The 22,089-nt window shown below is 42.9% G+C and overlaps 1 protein-coding gene across 4 annotated transcripts in view; it reads right to left on the bottom strand.

Annotated features, from left to right (window-relative positions):
• STK32B (serine/threonine kinase 32B) overlaps positions 1 to 22,089 on the bottom strand; it is a 251,940-nt gene that overhangs the window by 90,421 nt on the left and 139,430 nt on the right. For all 4 annotated transcript variants that reach the window (XM_048848884.2, XM_048848883.2, XM_048848886.2 and 1 more), the window contains one exon: positions 12,882 to 13,055. In XM_048848884.2, the coding sequence (XP_048704841.2) occupies positions 12,882 to 13,055 (174 nt within the window). The remainder of the gene's footprint in view (positions 1 to 12,881; positions 13,056 to 22,089) is intronic.

Raw genomic sequence — 22,089 nt, 5'->3', positions numbered from 1 at the left:
CACCAAAGCAGATGAAGAGATCAGCAAGTGTCCTATCAACAAACATACAAGTATCACTGGATCCTTCTACATACAAAGTGGACAAAATGGGCCAGGTCCTTTTCTCACTTATACCTGTGCAAATGCATATACAAGTGTAACTGAGAACAGAATTTGATCCCATGAACATTGTCCTGTGTAAGTGGTCTAAAAGAAGGGCAGAAGGAGCTCATCATTATTGACTTTGCTTTATCAATCAGGAAAAAGTGTAGTGTTTCATTCTGAATGACAGAATGCACGTATGTTTTTGGCTTCCTGCCAAGAATGCCCTATTTCCTGCACTGTCAAGTTTCACCCTAGACACAGTCAACTCTAGAGCCCCAAAGAGCCTAACTGACATGGAAGGATAACGTCACAAAGAGGCAGGTTGTTTGAAAAGATATCTCTATTGCTATATTTTAGTTGAAACTCGGGAACAAAGATACCATCTAATGACTGAAATGGGTGACTAAGGATTTTGAGGTGGCAGACAATGATTCTGACTGGGACTGTGCTTCTTTTCAAGGAGACAATTATTCTAGTCTGATATGTAAATTATTTTTGCGTGAAACACAGAGATAGGTATTGCTTAATAATTCTATTTCTTCAGTGTTAGATCTTCTAAAATGTAACTTTTTGACATGAAATCTTCCTCCCCAAATCAAGTATTAAATAGTCATGGTGCAGATTAAGATTAAAGGGTATTGGCTAGAAAAGCACATCTTTGTCCATATATTCATAAGTTTTAGCTTCATGTGCACAGCCCTTTTATGGGAGATGGGGAAATGGGCTACAAATTTAAATTAGTGTGGAACTCTGTGAGAGTCTGGGTCTGTGTGTAGGTTTGTGAAGAAGAGTTGAAAGAGCACCCTACATGGAAAATTCTGCGGGGCTAGTGCCGAAAGTTAAAACTAGGCAGAGTTGCAGAGTTTTATAGCTGAAACTCTTAAAGCCAGAACTGTAGATGACTAAAGCACTTAATTAGCACAATAGCTTGGAAGTGTGGCATTGCTGAAGATAACTTTTTACCCCAGCTTGTTTCGCTAAAATAACTATATTACTAACAGTCATTGACTTTCTTTCAGAAGAGAGGCCTGTTGTTCCTTGAGTAAACATGTTGATCAGCTCTTCTTTACAGAGGGCAATCTCTCAATGTCTGCAGTAAGCAACTTGAGAAGCAATGTACCAAATCTAGGAGTGCATTTCTCACATCAGTACCTCCTCCATGATTACCTAAGAGAGAAAATTTCCTCTGACAGTGCTTCCTTCTTCTCTGTATTAAGTCCTACATAGAATACGCATGATGAAAAAGACTGGATGAGAATTCTTCAAAGGTACAGATTAAGGGTGTGTGAATTGTTCAATATGAACTGCAAAACTATTCAAAATCATCCTGGCCTTGAGTTAAAACAACTCTGTTCATCTGTTCAAATGCATGCCCACGATAGTGAAAAGCATCTGAAAGTGAGTAGGCACAGTTACTTTTTCTTCTTTTTCCAGCTGCCCCTGGTCAGAGTCCCTCATATTCTCTCCAGGCACAGTTCCCCCTGCCATCACCCCCACTCAATATTCCCCTATTTGCCCCTCAGTTCTGCCTCAGCAATTAGGTTCCCCCAGCCTCCCTATTATCTCTTCAGCTATACCCCATTCTAGTTACTCCTACTTTCCCATTCTCAACAGCTTTCCCACTAACTCCTTTGAGCAATCCTACTCTCCCCAGCCTCTCTCATTCAGCATTCCCATTCATGCACACCCTGCTCTTACCTGCCCCCCAAGACTTTGTGCAGGAATTGCTCTCGGTACAGTCAGAGGCCCTCCCGTACATCCACATTCAGCATCCACTCACTCTCCACAGATGCCTCCACTTCCCATTCTCTTACCAGCTCCCTTCATCATCATTCCCCTCACTTCTTCCCCAGCTGGCTCACCATTTACACTTCCCCCATTCTCATCCCAACCCCTTCTGCAGTCAGAGTTGTCTCCTCTTTCTTCAGTCCCCCAAGTTAGAGTCCCCTTTCTCTCACCACCAAATCCTTAATTTGCCTCTTGCTGCTGGCTTCCCTGAGAGCTGCTGGGGCTCAAACACCTCTGAAAATCAGGCCACTTTTATTTAGGAGCCTAACTTTAGGTACCCAGCATTTGGCATTTTTGGCCATTTTGTTTTTTCAGACACTGCAAAAGAAGTATGATACTTTTTTGCTATATTGGTTATCGTGTTCTCTCATTATTCCTACCATTCTTCGTTGTTCCAATTCTGATGCAAGTTATTCGGCATTTATCAGAGACATAAAAAGTGATGGTATTATTTTAAATAACTTTACTATTTTTAATAAACTGATAGTGTGCTTATGGCTAGAGAACAACATGCTTCCTGCCTGAAGGTGTTTGCAGTCTCATTTGAATAAGACAGAATAAAAAGTGGTTTATACACTGGGAGTCCACATTTAAAATAAGAGAGTAGAAATTCCTTTTGTAGTAGGATCCAAGTGTTCTTCCTCCAAGGGCACCACTGAGCACTTAAACTGTACATGGAAAAATATTTTTGAGTGCTGTATGTGAGAGAGAAAGAATCACAGAAGAGAACCAGGAGCTCATTCTCCCTTTCCCCCCAATAACACATTTAGATTCATGAAATCAGGGTGAACAAATAAGAAATATTTAGATTGTTTTCACTTATTTTGAAGAGCATCACCTTTAGTGTTTATAAGCCACAAAGCAACACCTGCATGTTCTGGGTTAAAGGATATGCTGACGTTTCAGAGTCAAAATGCACAATGACATTGAGAAGAAATAAGGCCTGATACGAGTAAGATACATAATGAAACAAACTAACTGTCCCCCAAAACAAAACAAAATGCAGCCCGTTTCTATTTATTTACCATTATCACCACTATTATAGTGTAAGGGCCTGATTTTGTTCACATTGTAATGGACCACTATTCCCACTCTATTTTATTTACTAGGCTTTAGTTCATCAAAATTATTAATTATTGTTCACTGGGTGCTGAGAATAATCCCTCTGCTGTTCCAACATCAAGTAAAACACAATTTTACTTCAGTATGCCTACAGTCTAAGGCCTAAATTTTAAACATGTGACCATCATTAAGAATCTGCATTGTCCGCATATTAACTTCAAGTTAGACATGTGATTAAATGACTTATTGTATCACTTGAAGTCACGCAGAAAGCTTCATTCATTCCAACTAATGCAGGGACCTATAAATTGCACCTCCTGGAGCCAGCAGGAAATTCTCCCCTGGACTGACAGTAGGTTGCGTTTGCACATCTGGAACATGCTGACACTGGGTAGGGGGACTCACATTCAGAATCAGAAACATCTAACTGCAGCGGTGCTTCATGCGGGAAAACTACATTGCTGTTAGAATTGAAATTAATGGAGGCCATAGAAATATTTGAAAGCTGCCACCTAGAGAACTCCCAGAAGGCATATGAGAATAAAGGGGAAATAATGGCGCTTCAGAAAGAGAACTCTTGAAAAATAAATACAAAATCAATCACATTTCGCACATAAAGCTCTCTGAGTCAATCAATAGCATGACTCATATTTTGACTCTCCCCCTCTCTCTCACTCTCCATACATCCAGCTAAGTCAGAAGTTACACAGCTCATGCCAAGCTCTTCTGGACTCTCACAAAACTGTCTTGGAATCTGCTGAATACATTTATGAGTGAAGGACAAGTTTAAACTGATGCTGTCCTTTAAGAAAATTCCTTCCACCTCATCAGCTACACAGGTGGCTCAATGCTACAATAGTGGGTGTCTGTGAAATATCTATAGTAAGATAGTATACAATGTTATTATAGCCATGTTGGTCCCAGATTATTAGAGACAAGGTGGGTGAGGTAATATCTTTTATTGGCCCAACTTCTGTTGGTGAGAGAGACAACCATTCGAGCTTACCCAGAGCTCTTCTTCATGTCTAAGAAGAGCTCTGTGTAAGCTGCAAAGCTTGTCTCTCTCACCAACAGAAATTGGGCCAATAAAAGATATTACCTCACCCACCTTGTCTCTCTACAGTAAGATAGCTCAATAGACAAAAGAATTCCTGCAATCACAAAAATTCCACAAAAATCTGCATTTTCTCATCTTCACTTATTGCTAGTCTGACAGTATTAAAAAAAGCTTTCACTATAAAGAAATCCTCAAGAGAAATAATAGGAACCCCCAAAGAGACACTCACAGTAGCTGCAGAGTAAGGTAATGCATTTTTCACCCACTAAAACTGAGACATGAGGTATGTGCAAATGGCCCATCTGTTGCTGTTGGGTCTAGTTTATTCACACTGTATCCTTATCCAACTGCTTAAACTTTTTTATGTCTTCATCAAAAATGCAAACCAGAATAATTCAAGAATAATTAATGCAAAACTTCTCCTTTTCCCATTATTGGACAGAATGAGCCCGTATGCAGGAGATCAGAAGAGGTGCACATAGGATAGTCCAACTAGGGAAGATCAGTTCAGGAAGCTCTGAACTTCCCCCAACATGGCTGGTAGCTAAAAAACACACCTGAGTCATACAGAATACAGATAGCACTGTGAGAAACAAATGAACTAGGTAAATGACAATCTCTGTTCTTTCGTCACTGTTGAAGATTCTGGTTTGGATTTTCAAAAATGCTCTTATTGAATTCCCAGCCAACACTGCAATACATCAGGGGTAATATCAGAGCGTCTACTGGAGTTACAGTAGCAGAAAAGTGATATAAGTGAGATCAACTCTGGGCCTGGAGACATGAAACGGTTTCGAATCAGGATATAGTGTTTCATCTCTGTCAGCTTATCCCAATTCATACCAAATGAAGCTGTGGAAATGATGATGTGTCACATTTTAAAACAGGAAGAGGGAAGGAAGGAGATTATATTTAATTCTATTTCCTATGTATGGACTGGAATGACAAATGTAAGAGAAAGAAGGTGGTCCAAGGGCCCTGTCAAAGAATCCAGGTGGAGGATAGGCATAGAGGAGAAGAACTCTCATACACTCCCCACTCTGCGCCACAGCAGTGAGCGAGAGGTGGTAGGCGCAGGGCCTGGAGGCTCTGGAGCCAGCAAACTAATGTAACCTACTGGTTAGTGTACGTTAGAGATTCCCCTCTGTTTCCAGTCCCCTGAGAATATGGGTAGAATCATAGAATATCAGGGTTGGAAGGGACCTCAGGAGGTCATCTAGTCCAACCCCCTGCTCAAAGCAGGACCAATCTCCCATTTTTGTCCCAGATCCCTAAATGGCCCCCTCAAGGATTGAACTCACAACCCTGGGTTTAGCAGGCCAAAGCTCAAACCACTGAGCTATCCCTCCCCCCTATATCCACACTGCAATAAAAACGCCCACGGCCAGCCCATGTCAGTTGACTCAGTTTCACAGGGCTCATGCTGTGGGGCTATAAAACTGCAGCACAGACATTTGGGCTCAAGCTGGTGCCTGGCCTAGGACCCCACAATGGGGGAGCATCCCAGAGCCTGGGCTCACTCCAGCTTGAGTCCAAATAATTACACTGCAATTTTCTAGCCCTACAGCTTGAGTCCCATGAGCCAGAGTCAGCTGACACAGGGCAGCTGCAAGTGGTTTTTTTGTTTTTTTTTGCAGTGTCGACATATCCTAATAGTCTGTTATAGCCCCAGCTAGTGACCGTTAGCTCAATCTCTAGAGGCACATGTTTTAGCTGTGGCCTAGTGTATGGGCCAAAGTGGGACCTGTCATACTTGCATCAGCAGGGAGTTCTAGTCTCAGGGAATCCCTCCTGGCTATTTGTGGTCCATTTTCTAGCCTCTTTCCACCTGGTGAGTTGCACAAAGTAGTTAATCTGATTAGAGCCCAGTCTCACTAAAGTCAGCTATTCTTGGTAAAGAGCAGCTCTTTCTTTCCCCTGCTTTACCCAGAGTTGCTGCTATCAAACCCAATCTCAAAAAGAGAAGCCAAATAAATGGAGTATAGTTTCATTTGAGCAGGCCTGAACTCTTTGGTACAAAAACATTTGGATTCCTGCGAAGACTGTTCCCTCAGCCCTACTTAGCATTGATGGGTTTGATTCTTTCCAATTGTTTTTTTCTGGACATACTCATATTTTAAGTCATAGTCACTAGTACCCTGCAGATATTTAGAAAAGTAAAAAGGGTTTTGTGGTCTTCAATTATGAGAATCATGAGAAAAAAATCCTCTAGTTTGTTGCACTGCTCCACCCAGCTTATATTTAATCCTTTCCGCATTTTCCCAACAATGAAAAAGGATAGATGTTTACTCCGATGAACTTCACTGATGGGTTCTTTATCTTGTTCCAGGACAGAAATATTTTCATGAAGCATGGAGTATAAAACAACTAATGACAGGAAGTCTGAGAATCCCGGGAGTCCACAGTCCTCTAATTATAACATTATCACATACTTAAGTCTTCATTTTCCTTTTCTAAAATCATAAGTGTATTTATGTACTTGACAATGGGAAGACAAGAGATTCAGAAAGAAAAGCAAAAACAGTAAGTAAAGATCAAAAAGGAAACCAGAAAAAAGACCACATAATAGTAGCTCACTTTGCAAGTACTAATAGTTGAGTGACTGTGGAATGGATATATAAGAATATTATTTAGCACTAATATAGCTCTTTTATCTTCAAGGACCAAATCATGTCTACACCTACTTGGGTGTTTCATAACATACAGAACAATAGCCTCTCAAATAAGAGGCATGTATTATGGAACAGCTACAGCTACAATTACAAACATAGCTTGAGTTCCAGTTTTGTCTCCCTTTTTTTTAAAAAACCAATGACCACACCCTGTCTTCATGTCTATGCGGCACACAGAGACAGCTGGTGGCTGAACAATATACTGCAAATAAACATTTCATTATAAAGTGTGGAGCAGTGGCATAGGGAATTGCATAAAGTGCCTTCGCTTCCTCGCCTCCCTGTGCGGAGTTCAGACACAGTCTTCATTCTTGCACTTTCAGGATGTAAGGAACAAAGGAGTCTACTACCAACAGCAGCACTTGATTCCCCAAAAAGGTATGGATAGATGAGGTGTGAAAGTGGGTCCTTCTCTTTCCCCTTCTCAATACCAGAGCAGAGTTGACCCCAGCAATGACCACTGGTGTGAATGGTCTTTTTCCTCACAGAGATATGCATGGAGCACCTCAGGACACCTCACAGAATCCTATCATTGATACATACAACTGCTGATTTTATCAATTGAATCTATGCTGTAGATACCCAGACTTCAATATTATTTCCCACCAAACTTTGTTAAAGGGACGTAAGTCATCTAGCGAATCATATGATAACACAAAGGGTTTGGGGCTGTTTTACAGCTTCAAAATGAATAACTAATGATAACTAACAATAAAACTAGAACTCATTTGCATGGGTGAAAAACTCAATTCAAATGGTGAAATTTATGATTTCTGAATATAAATAATTTCTTATTCCTTTAAAAGGTACCATTTGAGATTTCATTTTTCTATGCCAAGAATTACATTCTTTTTTGTCAGTACTGGGCTTACAAATGCTCAGTATTTTTTCTGCTATATTTTTAACTACCACTTACACTTTAAGTGGATAATTTTATACAGGAATCACTCTACTTGGGAGTTTATAATATTGGCATATTGTTTTTGGAGCCCTAAGTAAAAGTCTGCATAAAAGATAGAAGTTGTAAAGGCATAGAAATGTTACATAACTTTACAGAATTGTTGGTATAATCACTCTCTGAATGGGTCACCAGTAGCATAGAACTTGTGAACTTTTGCATTGCAGCATAGATCTTTGCCATTTGAACTAAAAGAATAACTCCTGAAGTTAGTAGCAATGGTAAGCTGTTATCTGGTAGTGGAGTGGCCACAAGAGGGAGTCACACACTTTGCGAGTGTGTCACACTGGCAGCTGTATAACCTCCCATGATCTCTTCACTACCACCCATGATCATAACAGATTTGCTGTTTTCTGTCAAAAGTGGAACTTTCAGCAGTGCCAATCAAAATGGTGAGGACAATAAAATCACGAGATGGGTAGGGTAGGCGAGAGAAAACAAATGCATCACACACAAAAATCACAGCAGATGGACCATTTAGTGCTTTACACTACAATACTGCTGGAAGGCTATTGTAATTTTCTTTCCAGGTATCTGTCACATCCAGCCACAGTGTGGAACAGCCAAGTGATGATAAAATTGTAAAGGCAACACAGTTAACTGAGGGCCATAAAAACCACTTACCCCAATGAGAGAGAAAAATGTAATTCTATCAACATGGCATGTGTTACAAATAAAGCATCTATAGAATTATGGCCCTAACATTCCTCAGAGCTAAGCCTCTATCTGCAAAAGCACCCAGGATTCAACTCTTCAAGTAAACATGGTAAGAAATAGCTGGCTGAAAATACACAGCTCAAGTTACTCAGACTGAAATTATGTAGCATATTAGGCAACTGCTGGTGGGTTTTGTTAAAATCTACGAGCAACAAAGCTTGTGAGGGGAGAGAAGGTGTGTTGGTCATGCCTGAAATAATACTAATTTATTCAATCTTTAATTGGCCAAATAGATTATTTACTAATACTTTTCATCTGGCACTAGCCACAGTATAAAGGACCTAGTCATACAGTCTTAGAATCATAGAATCATAGAATATCAGGGTTGGAAGGGACCCCAGAAGGTCATCTAGTCCAACCCCCTGCTCGAAGCAGGACCAATTCCCAGTTAAATCATCCCAGCCAGGGCTTTGTCAAGCCTGACCTTAAAAACCTCTAAGGAAGGAGATTCTACCACCTCCCTAGGTAACGCATTCCAGTGTTTCACCACCCTCATAGTGAAAAAGTTTTTCCTAATATCCAATCTAAACCTCCCCCACTGCAACTTGAGACCATTACTCCTCGTTCTGTCATCTGCTACCATTGAGAACAGTCTAGAGCCATCCTCTTTGGAACCCCCTTTCAGGTAGTTGAAAGCAGCTATCAAATCCCCCCTCATTCTTCTCTTCTGCAGGCTAAACAATCCCAGCTCCCTCAGCCTCTCCTCATAAGTCATGTGTTCCAGACCCCTAATCATTTTTGTTGCCCTTCGCTGGACTCTCTCCAATTTATCTTGAAGCTTAATATCAGTGAGGAAAGACGTCAGGATTCGATCCAACATGTGGGAGTGAGGAAAACCATGCAAGTTAGCAGAAGATGCCTTTCTCTGTTCTATGGCTCTGGTGGTCTATGGGAAATGTTTGTACAGACAGCTTTTACCAAATCACTGTACCCAAAGAAAACATTTTACTGTGCTCTAAATTCCAGCAAGACTGTGCGAAATGAGTGTGAGTTAAAGTGAAAGGTTATTAAGTGCCCAGATGAGTTAAACTATATAGTTTACATGTCAGAGTGAGGATGGGGGCCAAGTATAGACTGCAAAGCAGAAAATGCTGATGAGGTTAGAATTTTTTTTAAATTACTATTTAAAATACTAGTTAAACATCTATACAAAGGCAGACATCTCTGGCAGAACTATAAGCAAGATATCTTGTATAGCACTCACGGTTGTGCGATATTAAATAACACCTCTCTTATCCTGAAGATTTATTTTGCAGGGTTGTGCATGCAAAACACTTATTGTGACAGGTGGCTTGGAGGGCTAGGCAGCCTAGTGGTTAGAGTGCTTTGCTCTCAGCCCTCTGCTTGGTTAAGGAGCCTCAAGCTTTACGGCCAAGGAAGGTAGGGGGACCTTGGCCCTCCCTCTCTATTGGGTCCCATCCCAGGGTCCTGCATATATCAACTGGGGGGGGATGGGTCCCTCCCGGGCCCTATGTATGTCAACTGGGGTGATGGGTCCCTCCCAGCAGGGAGACAAAATCAGTTGCCCTGGGCTATTTTCTACCAGACTCTTCAGTTTGGGGTGTGGCGCCAATTTGCTAGGCGGCTTGCTTCCTGTAGGGTCCACTCTTGGGTCTTGGACGGCACCAGGCTCCTTCAGCAACACCAGTTGCTGAGGGCGAGCCTCACAATGTCTCTGGGGTTCACTCGGTTACCTCATGTGTTGGAAGCTCCTTTGCAGTCTCTCTTGGCTGAAGAGACAGTGCTTACTCCCAGATGGCTGCCATGGCTGGCAGGTTAGCACTCCTTCCCCTCAGGTAGGGAGACAATTAGCTCCTGCCTAGGGTGACCATACATCCCATTTCGTCTGGGACAGTCCCTTTTTTGAGCCCTGTCCCAGCCATCCTGACTTCCCCGCCACCCAAAATGGGCATTTGTCCCATTTGCTCTTGCCAACTTGATCAGTTGGCAAGAGCAAACGGGACGAATGCCCACTTTTGTCGGGGGGCAAGCAGCAAAACCAGCCCTGCGCAGGGTGGGAGGCAGGGCTTGGGTGGGGCACAGGCAAGGCTCAAAGCGAGCAGCAATGCCACTGTCAGCCCCGCACAGAGGGGGAGGCAGAGTTCGGGTGGGGGGCAGGCAGGGCATGAGAAGCAGCAAGGCCAGGCCCGCATGGGGCTTGGGGCTTGGGTGAGCAGCTCGGGCCAGCCCCCCGTGGTGTCCTATTTTCCTTTTGGGAAATATGGTCACCCTACTCCTGCTTCTTCACCAGTCAGCTCTGAACTGAGCCAGGTTCTCTCCTTTTCTCCCTCCTCCAGGCCTGGCATCGGCTGCAGGTAAAATGGGGTGGGGCTGTCTGGGCCCAAAGGCTCTTTTTAACCCCTGCTGTACTGGCTGGCAGTTTCTCTGCTTCATCACAGTTATGCTGAAATATGTATGAATAACAGAAAGTGAGGATTGACACAGATATACTCTGACATTAGCCCTGCATGGAGCCACAATGGGATAGCCACACTTCTCAAGGAGATGGCTACAAGAACAGAACTTCTGTTGCTCACAGCGAGAATTGAATCAGGCACCACTTCCACATTAGTTCATACTTTCCTGGTCCCTCTATATCAGATCATCAGGAGGGATACGATAACCAGAGTGCTATGGCAAAATTCCAGCTTTCTGATTGACATTTAACAACCATCAGCCAATTAGTATATAGTCATTCACATAATGTATGGTTATTTCAAAATAGCTTGAGAGTAGTTACACAATAGCTTTAGAGTAGTTACCAATCAAGGTGCTGGGAACTGAATACCTATGGAGGGGCAGGAGGTGCATTGTATAGTTTTCCAATAGCTACTGTACACTACATGTGTACTATGTTTGGCTGAGAAATATTAATTTTGGCAAAACAAGAGATAACAATATAGCAAAATACAATTCCTATAAAAATGTATTTTACTAATTGTCCACAGGAAAAATTTATTAAAACGCTATAAAGTTCACAGAGCAGCTGAATAGGAATTAGTGTGTTTCTATAAAGTATGGTAGATAAGAACATAAGTATGGACATTTTCTGTGGAACTGCATCTCAGTTTCAAGCTTGCACACAAAGGAGAAATGCTCAACAATTTCTTCTTCATCAAGGAGCATTCCTTAAATCATAGAAATAGACTATGCTGAGCTGTACTTTAGAAGCATTCACTGTGAATGCAAAATGTGTGCAAAATTTATAGAAATCTACAAAAAAAATTAGCATTATGCAGAAGATGGAAAAGTTCAGAGAATTCCCGCAACATTCATCCAAATGTAACCTGCAAAAAAATCAACAGCTACAAAGCTTATTTCAATTTTGTTTTGTGTGGTTGCCGTAATACAGAATAAGCCTTTTACTCTTGCCCGAGCTTAGATTGGAGAAGTATCCTACCAGCTGGAATAGATAGGATATGATTCCGCCCTCTCCATGTTGAGTCAGAATGTCCTTGTAATCAGCTTTCTCATACACAGCACAAGGGAGTACTAGTGGGTGGACAGGATGACAGGTCTCAATTAATTTGTTTAGAAGAACCTATTTATATTGATTACTGTCAACCCCATTGCATGAACAGTTTCAGTTTGGCCTCTGGAATTCAGATGAAACAATTCTGGTGATGCATGAGGCCAGCTTCTCTTTCCACTTACACTAATGTAAACCAAGAGGAAGCCTACTGAATTCAATAGTATTACACCACTGTAAAACCAATGCAAGTTAGAGCAGAATCAGGCCCAGGATTTTTTTCTTCCACAGTTTGCTATTATTGCCATCACAAGGGAACCCACCTCCATGCTCAAATTAGTTTTAGAATCATTCAGGAAAAATGGAGAGATACCTGATGTGGGGCATGCTTGACAAAGAGGCATCATTAACACTGACTGGTATTGTGACTCTTTAAATAGTTTAAGAGACAGCAAACTAACAAACAGATCATTGCAGCATAGGAAATGCCACAGAGAGGGAAAGAACACAGAGCCTGTAATTTCTGCCACTCTGTTCCTTTCTATATCTTTTATTTTACTCCATGCACATTTTTAGCTGTCTGGAAACTGACAGCTAATTCCCCATCATCAGTCACTGTGATGCTCTGTTTTTTTTCCCTGCTGACAGTTATTCTATTGATTTACAAATGTGTGTGTTCAGGAAAATTATAAGGGAATTAAGAAAAATTAAAACATGTGGCCTTCAGAGTATTGTGTCTAACATTAAATAAGCATGCATCACAGCTCTTGGATAAGAGGATAAACAAAGGGAGTATAACAAAGAAAGCGGAGTGTGGAAACAACAATATTGCAAGGCTGAGAAGAGGGGATAAACCACACCAGGGCCAAACTCAACTCCTGTTTACATTTATGCAGCAGGAACTTTGCATCTGTATCCAGGCAAAATTTAGTTACACAAAACCAACAATGTAATAAATGAGACACATACTGTACAAGTGGAGTAAATAAATCCCAGTGTGGCTAAGTAAAGAAGTCCTCACTTGTGGCATGGTCTACACTTTCTCTCCTAATAGAATGAATGCTGTTCACTTACCTGTGAATTATTTGGTATCTCTGCAAATAATCCAGTGAAAGTGCCAGTTCACAAATATATAATTTAACAGTTCCTTCCTTAAAAGGCACATTCTGTTGTAGGTGGTAACGCAGATCCCCTCCAAGTAACAGATCTACCACCATGAACATGTCTTCTTCATCTTGAAAAGAATACCTGGAAGAAATAATTATGAAAATGAAAAAAAAAAAAACCTGTTATTCAATTCAATTAAATTCAGTGAGTTGTTTTTGGCAAGGCAAGCTATTAAAAAAAAACAAAAAAACAGCCAGACCCTTCCGTTATCTAACAGAGGTAGATCTGCCCACGGTAAGATTACAGTTTGCTCAAATGCAACAGATTGTTTTCTCCAGTGCTACCAATACTAGCCCAACCCTGTGTTCCTTGTGCCCCCGCACCTCCTTCTGACAACAGCAGCTCCCTTGGGTGCATAAGGAAAGCAGAATTGGGCCCATGGACGTCACCTGGCATTTTGATTTTGAGAAACACAGATCACCACTTTTAACACTGATTTATTGCTGGGCAGTATTTAGAAAACCTTTTGGGATTTATGTATTTTAAAATGAGTATGTATCTTCTGAAGTCATAAATTGCCCTGGCAAGTATCCGGAATAAAAATAAGGCCTATAAAAACCATGCTTGGTATTTAGATAAGTGCAGTCATAAGTTGTGAATCATAGAATCATGGGGTTAGAAGGGACTGCGAAGGTCATCTAGTCTAACCCCCTGCCAAGATGCAGGGTTTATTGTGTCTAAAACATACAACACAGATGGTTATCCAGCCTCCTTTTGAAAACCTCCAGTGAAGAAGCTTCCACAACCTCCCTAGGCAGTCTGTTCCATTGTCTTACTGTTCTTGCAGTTAGGAAGGTTTTCCTGAGATTTAATCTAAATCTGCTATGCTGTAGTTTGAACCCATTGCCTCTTGTTCTGCTCTCTATGGCACAAAGAGAACTTTTCTCCATTTTTATGGCAGCCTTTCAAGTATCTGAGGACCTCTATCATATCCCACTTAATCTCTCTTTTCCAAACTAAACATACCTAGTTCCTTCAGCTTTTGCTCTTATTACTTGCATTCCATCCCTTTGATCTTCCTTGTCACTTGCCTCTGGATCCTTCCAGTTTCTTTACATCCTTTCTATACACTGGAGACCAAAATTGGACACAGTACTCCAACTGAGGCCTAACCAGCACTGAGCAGAGCGGTACTGTCACCTCCTGTGACTTGCATGCTATGCCTCTCTTAATGCAACCTAAAGTTGCATTTGCTTTTCTTTGCAACAGCATGACATTGCTGACTCATGCTGAGGTTGTCATCCACCACAACTCCCAGATCCTTCTCAGCAGTGCTGCCTCCAAGCCAGTATTCCCACATTCAGTATTTGTGCATTTGTTTTTTCTTCCCTAAGTGTAGCACCTTACATTTGTCTTTGTTGAATTTCATTTTGTTGTCTTTAGACCAGTTTTCCAATTTATCGAGATCCCTCTGAATTTTAGCTCTATCTTCCAAAGTACTGGCAACCCTCCCAGCTTTGCGTCATCTGCAAACTTGATCAGTATGCTCTCTATGCCTACATCTAAGTCATTAATACAGATGTTAACAACATTCCCAGAACAGATCCCTGTGGAACCCCACTTGAGATCTCCTTCCAATCCAACATCATTCCATTAATAGTTACTCTTTGTTTGCGGTTGTTTAGCCAATTATGTATCCACTTAACGGTAGTTCTGTTGAGCCCACATGTCTCCAGTTTACTTATCAGAATATCTTTGGGACTGTGTCAAAAGCCTTGCTGAAGTCCAGGTATATTATGTCCACCACATTCCCCATATCTACCAAACCAATTACTCTGTCAAAGAAGGAAATCAAGCTGGTTTGGCATGGTTTGTTCTTGGTAAATCCATGCTGGCTGCTAGAGATTACTCCTTCATCCTCCAGGTATTCGCAAATTGAATGTTTTATACATTACTCTAGTAGCTTCCCCAGTATCCAAGTCAGGCTGACTGGTCTATAGTTTCCTGGCTCCTCCTTTTCCCCCTTTTAAAGGTGGGCACTATGTTAGCTCTTCTCCAGTCTTCCAGGCCCTCTCCTGTCATCCATGAGTTTGGAAATATTATTGACAGTGGCTCCAATATTTCTTCAGCTAATTCTTTCAGTACCCTTGGGTGAATTGCATCCAACCCTGCTGACTTGAATTCATTCAAATTGGTCTGAAGATCTCTGACATGTTCTTTGTGTATCCCAGTCTGCATCCCTTCCCCTTTATTTTCTATGGTAACTTTGCTAATTGTCTGGTCATATCATTATTTGGGAGAAGACTGAAGCAAAGCAGGCTTTGAGCAGCTCTGCCTTCTATCATCTTCCGTTACCAGCTCACCTTCTCCATTGAGCAGCGGGGACACACCATCCTTTATCGTGAATTCAATCCTTGAGGGGGCCATTTAGGGATCTGGGGCAAAAATTGAAGATTGACCCTGCTTTGAGCAGGGGGTTGGACTAGATGACCTCCTGAGGTCCCTTCCAACCCTGATATTCTATGATTCTATCTTTCTTTTTTGTCTGACATATTTGAAGAACCCCTTCCTGTCGTTTCTAACATTTCTTGCCAGCTGTAATTAATTCTTTGCCTTGGCTGTCCTGATTTTGTCCCTACGTGCTCACGCTAGTCCCATGATGACAGCTAGTTCCTTGGTGACATGCCCCTCCTTCCATTTCCTGCACGCACCTTTTGGTGTTTAGATGGCTAAATAGCTCCTTGTGCAGCCACATTGGCCTCCTGTGGCTCTTCTTATATTTCCTCTGCATCGGAATAGCTTGATGTTGAGCCTCTAGTATTACATCTTTTAGGAACTGCCAGCCCCCTTCAACTCCTTTTCTTCCTTATTGGTCTTTCCATGACACCTTGCCTACTATTTCTCTGAGTCAGTTGAAATCTGCCTTTCTGAAGTCCAGAATCTGCATCCACAAGTATTACCTTGCAGGATTGGTACCTTTTATCATGTAGGTTATATTCCCCACTCTGTGTATATATCCAGCTCCCATTAAGACATATCTACCCCATATCTTGTATTATGGCCCTGAATTCACACAGCAGAGAAAATAAAACTGGGATTACACTGCCCACCATTACATATGTTCTCCATATATAATGACATTTTATAAAGTGTTAAATTCTCCATGGTCACTGATTGATTTCTGATTAACCCTTTCCAAGAAGTGCTTGTGGAAAACTCCAAGGGCCAAATTCTACTCCGTCTTAAGCACTGTAGATCCAAAGTTTAGCCAGCTAACCCATATAATGTGGTTATTACCCGGACAAAGGGTAATTTCCATGGATTTCTACTTACCATGCCATTGCTATATTTTTTTTCCATCAGAAAACACTGTCAGGAACTCACTGGTTTTAATTTCTGAACAGTGTAGTTCTACAAGATGCTGTTTTTCCTCTTCCAAATGGTACAATGATGAACGGCTTATTTATTTTTTAATATAAAATAAGTCTGCTTAGATTTATCTCTGATGGAGCTACACCAGTTTACACCACCTGAGGATCTGACCCACTGACTACTAAACAACCATAGTAATATGTCTTTGACACATATTGTGTGGTGTGCAATTGTGCATGCTATCTATGGGACATCTTCAGTACTACAGTATGTTGTCCTCTAATTTCTAAGAGTCCCTAAAAATATGTTACATCTAGAAAATCTGTAGCAAAAATATGAGGCAGGGAAGTCTTTATTAGATTATTTTAATCAAACAGCTTTATACAGTCTCACTTCTATTCCCAGACTCATGCTTTGTGAAATAAGGTACTGCTTAAGGGTTGTCACATATTTAAACTCTTTCCATTCTTTTAGAGCATGATCTTCTGTTGCACTTCTGTGCATCTCCCAAAAGTTTGGTTAACATTTCAATTATTACATCTCTCTGCATCTGTCATGACTGGAAGTAGAGAGCTTAAACAGGCAGCAGAGCAAGCTGTTGCTCCAACCTTTGAGGTAGTGTAACAGGCTATACACAACCTAGCTCTTGAAGATCCGAGTAAGGTCTCCTCACACAACCCATCCTCACCAGAGGTCAGATTCTCATCTCACCTACATTGATGTAAATCTGGTGGTAACTCCACCAACATCAACGGAATTACTCTAGATTTATGCCACTGTAGCTGAGGTCTGAGCTGAACGGATCCATGGCCCTGAGGAAGACTTGTCCGCTCACCTGAAATGTCTGAACCTGTGGACATGCTGGAAGTGGAACAGACACCACAAACTGAATCACGGGATACAGAGAGCAGCCATTCTCATTGGCACTATGTCTCACCTTAAGGGTTTGTGCACAGGCAGAGTCATATTGCACAGAGATACTGGAAAATCATGGATGTGTGTTTTGTGTTTCATATATAACACCTGCCAACATGCTGTGTCATAGTATCATCATGTCAGGAATTAGGGCCCACAGCAGAGCTAATCACCAGGCAGTCTCATCAGGATAGCTGGCCTTCAGCAGGCTGCCTGATTGGCCACACCCCCTGATTGGCTGCAGGGGTCAGCAGGCTGGCTCTTAAGCTAGCAGCACCAGCAGCTCACTGGCTTCGCAATGCTCATGCCCACCACTGTGCCTGCTCCTATGTTATCTTGTTTCTCCTGCTCCTGCCTTGCCTCTGCCTGCCTCTGCCTTGAACCCCTCCTTGCCTGATACTCCACTTGCTCCAGTTCCTGACCTTCGATTTGATCCTTGGCTTTGGCTCCTGACAACTGACTCCAGCTAGATTCTTGGCTCTGGTATCCAGTTCCTGCCCTCCAGTTGACCCTTGGGTCCTGCTTCCTACCACTGACTCTGGTTCTGACCCTAGTCCTCGGGGTCTGATGCCTGCTCCAACCACTAGGCCTGACACCTACTTCAACTACTAGGCTAGAATGCCCTCCTCCTGATTGGCTAGCAGATTGAGAAGCCCTCGAAATTAGGGCCAGGAGTCCTTGGCGCTAGCATGGACCCTACTAAGGCCCCAGCAGGACTGGTGGACACCATTCAAAACCTTCAGGTGCGAATAACACAGAAGGCAGCCCTGCAGGCACAGGTTGCTCTCCTGGCTCCTCCTATTCCACCCTTCCCAGAGCCAAAGATTTCACGGCCCAACAAATTTAATGGAGACTGGGACAAGTTTCAGGGTCCCTGAACCAATGTCGGCTCCTGTACCTACTGTGCCCTCAATCATTCCCCATGGACCAGGCCTGCGTGGGACTCATCTTAAGTTTGTTGACTGGGGAGGCCTTGGCCAGGGCTTCCCCCTTCCTTTCCTGGAACAGTCCAGCCTCATCTTGCAACAATTAGAGGAATTCATTCAAACTATGCCCACTATCTTTGATGACCCCCAACCATGTGCAGACCTTAGGCCGACTCATTGGCAAGTATACTGCTGAGTTTTGTTGTTTGGCTTCCAACACTGGGTGGAATGAGGGGGCACAATACCACCATTTCCACCTGGGGTTAAATGAGGATATAAAGGATGAGCTTGCACAGGGGGAGCCTCTGTCCAGTTGGAACAATCTGATTGAGAGAATCAGTGTTATGAGCATACCTTGATTTTCTTGAGGCTGCCATGCATCCTGCCCACGACAACCCAAATGTGCAGGTCTGCCCAAGCATCAGAGCTTGTGCAAGCCAGCCAGGTTCATCCACACCTCTCCAACTTGGAGAAGCACCGACACCAGAGTTAGGCTTCTGCTTATATTGTGGGGAACTTAGCCATCTTGCCTTGATGTGCACAGTGAAGACTTGGGTGGAACCAGAGCTAGGAAATGCCAGGTCCCCAGCCCTTGGGAGTGGGTCCAGGCCGAGCTGGTTTTCTCCTCTCACGGATTTGCTGCGAAAGGGAACCTGTTTTTCCTGGTCCCGGAAGCACAGGCTGCCTTTGATAATTTGAAAGCTCCCATCTTGATCCACCCAGACCCTGCCACGCTGTTTACAGTGGAGGTAGATGTTTCGCATTTTGTGGTAGGGGCAGTACTTTTCCAACCCACTGCTCCTGCTGGTCAGCTTCACTTGTGCACCTTTTATGGGTGAAAACTCACTCCTGCTGAGATGAATTATGACATCCTGGACAAGGAACTGATGGCCATCAAAGCAGTCTTTGAAGAATGGTCCCCTCTTCTGCAGGGTGCTGGGTTTCCAGTCCAAGTCCTGACATAACATAAAACTTGCAATATCTAAAAATGGCCAGGTAATTGAACCAGCCGCAGGCACTCTGTTCCCTCTTCTTTGCGTGATTTGAGTTTGTGGTCACCTACGGGCCAGGGACTAGGAACTGGAAGTATTGATGTACTGTCATGAAAGCGTGAATACTACAAACCTGGTGAGGAGATTATGTCCACACTTCTCAAGCCCTCAAACATCATTTCTGGTACCACAGCCTCCGTCTGCTTTCAGTTATCTAGCAATCCCCTTGTCATCCAAACCTGTCAGCCTTAGACCATCATCAAGACCAGTCCTCTATATTCTTCACCTTCCAGGACAGGATCCTACACAATGAGGGACACATCTATGTTCCTGAAAGGGCCACTTGGCTTCAAGTCCTACAGTTCTGCCACAACACTTCTCAGGCCACTTCAGCTATTCCAAGACCCATGACCAGGTTTCCAGGAACTTTTGGTGACCTGTCACAAGCACCTCTGTTGCATCCTATGTAGATTCCTGTGAGCTGTGCGGCTGTGACCGAGACCCCCTGTTCAAGACTGCTGGGTCTCCTCCAGCCCATACCCAATCCACTTCAGCCTTGGGTCATCATTTTCATGGACTTTATCATGGAATTACCACACTTGCAAGGCCACACAACCATTCTAGTGGTGGTTGGCCATTTAACCAAGATGGCACATTTTGTTCTACATTGAGTGCTTTCCTCTGCCTATTTGTGAGCAATATCTTTTACCTCCATGGCTTGTCTACAAATGTGGTATCTGACTGGGGATCCCACTTCTACGCCATTTGAGTATCGAGGTCCTGAACTCAAGAGCCTATCATCCTAGCTACAATGGGCAAGCAGAGTGGGTCAGTGTGGTCCTGGAACAGTACCTACGTTGCTTCCTAAATTACCATCAAGATGATTGGCTGTACCTGATCGTTCATGCTGAGTTTGCTTAAAACAATGCCCATAGGCCTCTACCAAGCAGACTCTCTTCTTTGCTAACTATGGTTTCCATCTTTGTGCTCATCCAGAGATGCCCTTGGAATCATCGCTGCCTGCTGTTACTGAATTCACAGACCACATCCAGCAGGTGAACCAAGAACTCCAGAGGCAGTTAGAAGATACCAAGGTATCCTACAAATGATATGCTGACTGGTCCTACCAGCCAACACTTGGCTTCTGGGTAGGGAATAAGCTGTGGTTGTCTACCTAGAATCTGTGGTGGACTGACCCCTCTGTGAAGCCTGACTACAAGTATCTGGGGTCTTTCCAGATTACAAAACAGATTAACCTGGTTAAATTCAAGTTACAGCTACCAGATTCCCTCAAGATTCACACAGTCTTCCACATCCCTCTTCCAAAATCATTAGTCAAGGATCCCTTCCCACGTTGTACTACTCTTCTCTGCCACCTATAACCGTTCGGAGCCAAGAAGAATATGTGCTTCGGCAGATTCTAGATTCTTGTTGGGTCCAAGGAAAATTACAATATCTAATTGACTTGAATGGGTTGGGCCCTGACCAACATCCATGGGAACCTACAGAACACACCCATGTGTTCCTTTCAGCATGCTTACACTGAGAAACCTGGTCCTGAGGCCCTAGACATACTTCTCAGGGAAAGGGGGAGGTACTATCAGGAGTCATGCCTGGAGCAGAGCTAATATCCTCCTCAGTAAAACTGCCCGACAGCAAGCTGATTAATTGGCCATGCTGCCTGATTGGCTGCAGTGGCCAGCAGGCTGGTTCTTAAGCCAGGAGCATCAGAAGCTTGCGGGCTTCTCAATGCTCCTGCTCACCACTGTGCCTGCTCCTGCCTTACCTTATTCCTCCTTCTCCTGCCTTACCTTATTCCTCCTTCTCCTGCTTTGTCAGCTTTCCCGTTTGCTCCAGTTCCTGACCTCCAGTTTGTCACTTGGGTCCAGCTTCTGACTACTGACTCTGACCCACTCCAACCACTAGGTTAGACCACATTCGTCCTGGTTGGCTGAAACATCATTAGCCATGACTATAGACATTTTTCCTGCATAGTCACTACTTGACTGAGACCTGAGTGTCTGGCACCTCTCTCAGGGCCTGAGTGATAGGGTTCTGGTAACAGTTGTTCTGACCTTGTGCAGTACGACAGCACTGCCTGAGATTTTTAGAGCAGAATGTATGAGGTCAGCATGGATGAGAGATGTGTACCTATCACATGAAGGAACAACTGGCCATTCCTACCAGTTGAAGGCTTCTTACCCTGGCAACCCATGCCACTCCCCATCAGCAGCTGCTTAAGCTACCTACCTTTGTGTTAAGAAACAAGGAGTAGGAGTTCCTCCAACTGTACCAAGTAGCTGGAATATTATAAGACCAACCTATCTGCCAAAGTTCTGAATAGAACTCTATGTAGCAACTCCTAAACTCCGATGGATTTTCTTTTGAGGGTGAAAATGTCTTTCCTTCCCTGAGACTTTCCCTTCTACAGACCAAATATCCTTTTTAAAACAAATAAAATATTCCCTTTTAACTCCTTTCCATTTGACATTTCATGTTACTAATGATTTTGATTTATTGTTGTAAGAATTGGAGTTGACAGGAAATGAAATACCAGTCACCTGAAAAACAAATCTTTGAGATAAAGTTATGCAGGTTTGGGAGAAGGGGGAAGGGCACATGGCAAATCAGCCAAGTGGAGATTAGCTTTTTCGCGTTAGCACTGTAATTTTACTTCAGAAAACTTCTTTATCTGCTCAATGGCAAATGACATACCACAAAATGCTGATTGATTCTGAAGTAAATCAGAGGCTGGTTTTGACTTTTATGTTTACCAGGTAGCTGGGGAATACCTTTCTGTATGAATTACAGGCTTGTGCTAATACTGACTGCCACATTACTGAGGGATTGTAAAACCACATTTTAATCTACACAGAAATGAAAGCGTAAATGGCTTATAGCTGATTGCTTTGTCTGGGTTCAAAAATCACACAAAAGGAAATGGTAGCATAAAGCTGTTATAGAAAATAA

Source organism: Caretta caretta, chromosome 4 (genome assembly GCF_965140235.1).
Source record: "Caretta caretta isolate rCarCar2 chromosome 4, rCarCar1.hap1, whole genome shotgun sequence".
NCBI classification, from domain to species: Eukaryota; Metazoa; Chordata; order Testudines; family Cheloniidae; genus Caretta; species Caretta caretta.
The sequence above is the reverse complement of the archived record's forward strand: the minus strand, read 5'-3'. Positions and strand labels throughout refer to the sequence as shown.